Here is a 5,993-nt window from a genome sequence, read left to right on the forward strand (position 1 = left end):
TTTTTTATCTAGACTGACAATGACAGTTTTTGTCATAATGTTTACCCTGTTCACCATCTTATTTCAAGGTTAGCTTGCTAACATTTGTTAATTAGCAGTAAATACAAAGCACAGCTGAGACGATGGGGATGTCATTAGCTTTGCAAATAGTGGAAAAGTGGAAAAACTTTGAAGATTTCATGGCAATCCATCCAACAGAGGTTTCACTATGAATCAGAGGAAGAAAAGTCAGGGGATCACCAACATTGGTAAGAGTCCTCCTCTTGGGACCATGTGTGTGTGTGTACACAATTTCATCGCACAATTTCATTCCCATGGTTATTGAGATATTTCAATCTTCACTTGGATTAATCCTCCTAAATTACCCCAAAATGCAATTATGTGAGTCTGAGATTTTGCACACAGGCTTCAGACAAAGGAGCAAACTAACAGAAGTAAATGCATAGTCTACTGCAGATTCATAGAGGGAAGAAAAAGACTAAAGTAAAGGAGTTAGAAACTTGTGCAGTGCATTATATCGACTGGCAATAAAGAAAGGTTCCTTCAATCAGAAATGAAGGGTTGTTGACATTTGTTGCTCAACCACATCCAGTAATGGAAAAGTACTCAAGTCCTCAAGTATCACTAACACAGTGCAATAATACATATATAAACCATATTTAGTAAAAAATGTACTATTAAGGGACTTAGAAGAAAAATGTCCCAGTTACAATAATGTTGCAGTCGTGTTACTCCATGATACTGCTGGTGTATCTTTAAAAAGGGGGCGGTGATGTGAAAAAACACACAGCCATGCTGCTTCCCTTTATTGAAAATAAACATTAGCAACCCCCTGTGGACATCTAAGGTTTTACAAGAACACTCAAACAAACTGAGCACTGATGATGAACAGATACTGACAGAAACATAAGACACTATCCTCAAAATAATGCTGGAGGGTTACTTTGGAGACATAGCTACATATTGCCATAATTCAATGTGTGCAAACATCAACTTTTATTTCTTCCTCCAGCTCATGGCACTGTGTCTCAGGGGACAGCGCACCCTCTGTGTGGATAATGGCGCCGTAATGGGAGTCATGTGGATCTATTTGTTGCAGCAGGATACGAGGGGGAAAACATCTCATCTGTCTTTTAAGAATGTCTCTGTGGGTTGGTGAGGAGCTGTGTTTGTCAACCTACGAAGACCAGCCTCTCTCAGGCATGTCAACCATTAAGCCCTGAGAGGAAGGTCCACATCACATCACATCACATCGCACCACACATCCAACGGGACTCAAGTTTGGGGAAGAAAGCGTTTCACATCACAGCCATGCAGCCATCCGTTGCACCCTAACCTTCTGCAAGGGGATTGGTGAGCAACGACTTCGGAGTTTAATCAGACAATTACAAAACTTGGGCTTGTGTACCTATTTATTCAAACAATATTTAACGATTGCGTGTGCAGAAATATGTGTATCTTTTGTGTATCTCATTGAAATGCTAGAAGGTTTATTGTTGTCTAAAGGTCACCGTTTGTTCAACTCTCCCGGAGGTTGATTGAAAAGCTGCCAGTGACATTGTGATTTTGAACACGCCACAACATTATTAGATTTCAGTCCATCAAAAAACACACCTTAAGAGTTCAGTGGAAAGTCCCTGCTTGCCTGGAGTCAAATCCAAAACTGACACAATGGTTTTTTTTGCTGCTCAACAGTAAAGGCAGATTAAAGCATGAACAAACATCTTGCATCTTTGTTGAGGAGCAACAATGCGGCCCACGGTCTCGCCATCACGACCTCCTCTAAAACATGTGTGACCTTTGTAATAGTCAACGTGACGACATGTAAGTAATTCCTCCTGACGTCCCTGCTTTTCTTCCCTTTCTCTTCCTTCATATACTCCTCCTTAAAATGTGAAAGATAATGTCGTCTTTATTCTGTGTTTGTGTCCATTTCAAAGGGTTTATTATGCTTCTGCTCTGCCCCTGTCAACTGAGAGCACAGCTCGGGACAACCCCCAACATTAAACACATCGTGGTTGGAAGGTGTTACAATTACATCACTCTCGTTGACCCCAGCTTAAGGTAATGCACTGAGCGGAGATTTATCCTCACGTCACAGCATTTTCTGATCTTGCAAATTTGACGACGATCAGATGAGAATTCACATCCCGACTTTGACTTTGACACCAATGACTCGAGCCTCAAAAGACTTGAAAGACTTGATTTCCCTCCTAATGTCCAAAGCAAAAGAATTTTGGCTGGAACCAGCGGCTCATTATGAGGCCAGTGTTGAAGCACACATGACAGGCTGTGGCACTCGCTTTGATGTGATGTTGACTCAGAATTTTTCTTTTATGTGCTTCTGTATAAAGAAAGAAACCGAGGCAGAGATGGCAGCATGAAAAGATGTTTTATTTCATGGGAAATTCTAGGTTATTTTCTTTCACCGCTTGATCTATAATCAGCGGTATTTGCTTAGTTGCCTTTGAAAAGACCTGATATCCTATTTCGTGTCTAGTTATAATACATTTTATCACTTTTGTTGTATCACAAAAGGAGCCTACATTTTTTAAATGGCATTGAGTTTTGTGAAGAAAATAGTCACACCCATTATGGCCTTGAAACCAAAAAATTAGCTCTTGGGATTTGACTTGGGAATTAAATATCTACACACAGTTTTTTGTTTAGAACAATGAGTTTCCCCACCCGACATAAACATTGGTCTATAAAATGTATTAAAATGTGAAAATTGTGCAAATATTCTCGTTTGAGAAGTTTAGAAAAGAAAAATGAGGCATTTTCTTTAAAAAAAAAAAAAAAGTCCTAAAAAATTAGGATTATCAAAATAGTTTTAAAAAATAAGAAAAAATGATTTCTTCTGTTTGTGTAGGTATGACTGTGAGGAGATCTGGAGACAGTTCGAGGAGGCGGTTGTCCGTCAGTCCTCTTGTAATGTGACGGTGGAGGATTATCATCAGATGTTTTATGCAATGCCACAAACCTGGCCGTGTGATAGGGTGAGCAACATTTGAGATTCTAGCTCCTTCATCATTTTTAATTGATACCTAATGGGACGGAACGTATTCGAGTTATATTTCCCCTCCTCCTGCTATAGTTTCTCTTCTGGAGTAAAACCAGGGCACTGATGCACAGCTATGCAGCTGTTGTTCGTCACTTCTGGACACTGGAGGACACACTGGTTGGCTTCATGTTCAATGACCTCATCTGGTGCGGACAAGACGAAGACCCTGGTAAATCTTTTTTTTCAATTAAAAGAGTCAAAACACTAAAAATATACATTATCCTCTTTCCTGTCCAATTAATTATGTCACAGATGTATCTTGTGACCACTTTGCAGTAAGTCAATCATGATGTAACTTTTTCTGTAAATGTATTTGTGACACTGAAAAAAAACCAAACAATTTTACATAAACTACTAAAATGAAAAAGACACAAAACCAAACAAATGAAAGTAAATTGAATATTAATTAGTTATCAGTGAGCTTTAGAGCTGCTGATTGGTGGATTTTTGCCACATTTAGATGGAGCCAGGCTAGCTCTTTCACCTTGTTTCCAGTCTTTATGCTAAACTAAGCTAAGCTAATCAACTGATGGCTGATCAGGGGGCAGGTTGCACAAAACACCCTCAGTTTTCTACAAGGTTTCATTTCTCATTAGCTAAAAGATTTTACAGCGATAAAATTCTACTACATCATTAAGGGTGTTAAAGTGTCAGAGGTACCTTTACTTTCTTTAGTGAAGAGAGATTAACCTGCCTACTGCACATCATCCTCCATTAAAATCACCTAAACTTGTTTTTTCTCGTTATTCATTCATGCCTCGTTTTGAACATTATGAATGACACTCTGCTTCTTGTAACTGATGGCTGTGAATTTGACACACAGGTTTTGATTTCAGCTCCTGTCCGCAGTGGTCAGCGTGCAGAAACCACCCAGTGTATTCCTTGTGGAGGCAAGCCTCTCAAAAGGCGAGTTTAATGTCATCACCGCTCTACTCTGCTGTCTGTGTTGCTCATCATTTACATGCGACATACTGTTCCAAAACCAGCAGTGGAATATTGTTCCCATGTGAATTTCCTCATTCATTTGTTAGTTTGCAGAAATGGCATGTGGCAACATCACTGTATTACTGAATGGATCTATTGTCAACGCCTTCAACAGGAACAGGTAAATAAAATAAAATAAAATAAAAACAACAAATGAATGTGATATGTTTTGCTGGCAGTGTTTGTTGAGTTTGTAATAAAATAATCTCTTTTTTTTTTTTTTTTATCTCACAGCATGTTTGGAAGTGTTGAACTGGACAGCCTGAATCCCCAAAGGGTGGATTATGTCAACATTAAGGTGGTGACCAATCTCGAAGGACCATATATGTGAGGATAAAAACAACTGATACTTGTAATACACGTGATTTTCTTACTAATCCTGTATAGATTAGCTATAAGCCATTAACTAGCCATGAATAAGAGCAAGGTTGGGTTTGCCAGGTTGTGAAAAATCCCTCTGCACTTTTCTGTTTAGCTCTTGAACTCATCATTAGGGGGCGGTCCACTTCTGGAAAAACCTGTTGTAGTCAGGACCAAACTACATTTATAACCTTTAAATGTTTTTTTCTAAAGCTATTTATCTATTCATAGATACATGGCCGCACTATTTTGGAATGACAAGAAAGTATCTTGTTGTACCCAAGTGTTAATGACAATAAAGTTTATTTAATGATTGAATTCAACAAATATAATGGAGATTTTATCAGCGCCCGGCAGCTCAAATGTTCGTATTCATAAACATTATTGACATTGCCATTAGTTACAGCTTTTAAGCCCTTTATAAATGGCGGCTCCATAAAAGAATTCACATTCACAGTTCAAGTTTGAACTTGTTGTTTTTCTCTTCTACAGAGAGTCATGTAGTCAGGGATCAGTTTTAGACTTGATCCAAATCCTCCAGTCTAGAGATTTCCACTGGACGTGCACAGACAACGAACAGTAAGTGAAATCCAACAGTTCCTCCAAATAAAACGATCCAACACTTATTTTCCCAGTTGAAAAATAAATCCATTATATAACACGATTAAGGTTTGATTACATTCAGGGAGAGGTCAGGATCTGACGCTGTTGTTCCCAGTTCTCTTGACGTCTTGATAGGTGGACACGTAGAGTGTGAGCATGTATACAGACGCTGTAATGAACTTCCTGATGAAACTACGCTGCAGTAACAGAAACCGTATCTCTCCACAGGACCCTGATGATCCTTCAGTGTATCCAGGACCCTAAACAGCCCTCATGCCAGACATGTGCAAACAGCCTGTTACACAGAAAGAGCCTCACGTCCGACTGAATCACCCACATGTTGAACGAGTAGTTTGCTATTGTTAATTTGTAGTTTTACACTCAGTGAAGCTGGATTTAAATAAGATGATGATATTGTAAATCCACATTGCAAATAAAGTAATAACCTGTAACTAGACAGAGGTCAGACACCAGACTTAAAGCAGTGTTTTCTTTCATTTCCATTGATCCAATTCATTAGCAGATAAGGTCTATGTAATGATTTTAATTAAATGGCCAAACAGCAATTTCATTCAGGCACATAAAGACAGTACACATCATTTAATTAGATTGGTTAATTGGGGTCGAGCAGCTCATTTTTGGGGCCTAATAAGAGGCAAATCCAGCCATGTCTGAAACACCCATCTCCCACCAAGGAAATACTGCAGACCCTGAACATCCTGTTTTTGTTTTGTTTTTTTTCCTGCGCTCAGTTTTCAGGCTGGAACACACCCATTCAGATGCTATTTGCTTTATCCTCTTTATTTGTTTTTATTTCACAATAGGTATATCCTGGTGTTATCAAAGCCACTAGGGTTTGGTTTGAACTTGAAACCACAACATACTTAAGGTAATAAATGTAAGTAATTTGTGATACTACATTATTAGAGCAGGAAGCGTCCACCAAATTACATGCTAGTGTTAGTGTAGAAAACAGATGTAT

At 38.7% G+C, this 5,993-nt stretch overlaps 1 protein-coding gene across 1 annotated transcript; it reads left to right on the top strand.

The window, feature by feature from the left end:
* Window positions 1-1,071: 1,071 nt before the first annotated feature.
* Window positions 1,072-5,400, top strand: LOC111224354 (ADP-ribosyl cyclase/cyclic ADP-ribose hydrolase 1-like). The gene is made up of 10 exons (XM_022748812.1): window positions 1,072-1,353; window positions 1,696-1,824; window positions 1,941-2,064; window positions 2,873-2,999; window positions 3,098-3,233; window positions 3,888-3,970; window positions 4,096-4,169; window positions 4,283-4,375; window positions 4,901-4,987; window positions 5,240-5,400. The coding sequence occupies exons 2-10, from the start codon at window positions 1,713-1,715 to the stop codon at window positions 5,337-5,339; spliced, it is 936 nt and encodes a 311-aa protein (XP_022604533.1). The 5' UTR covers window positions 1,072-1,353; window positions 1,696-1,712; the 3' UTR covers window positions 5,340-5,400.
* Window positions 5,401-5,993: the final 593 nt, after the last annotated feature.

Source organism: Seriola dumerili, unplaced genomic scaffold (assembly GCF_002260705.1).
Source record: "Seriola dumerili isolate Sdu_G_001 unplaced genomic scaffold, Sdu_1.0 BDQW01000129.1, whole genome shotgun sequence".
NCBI lineage: Eukaryota > Metazoa > Chordata > Actinopteri > Carangiformes > Carangidae > Seriola > Seriola dumerili.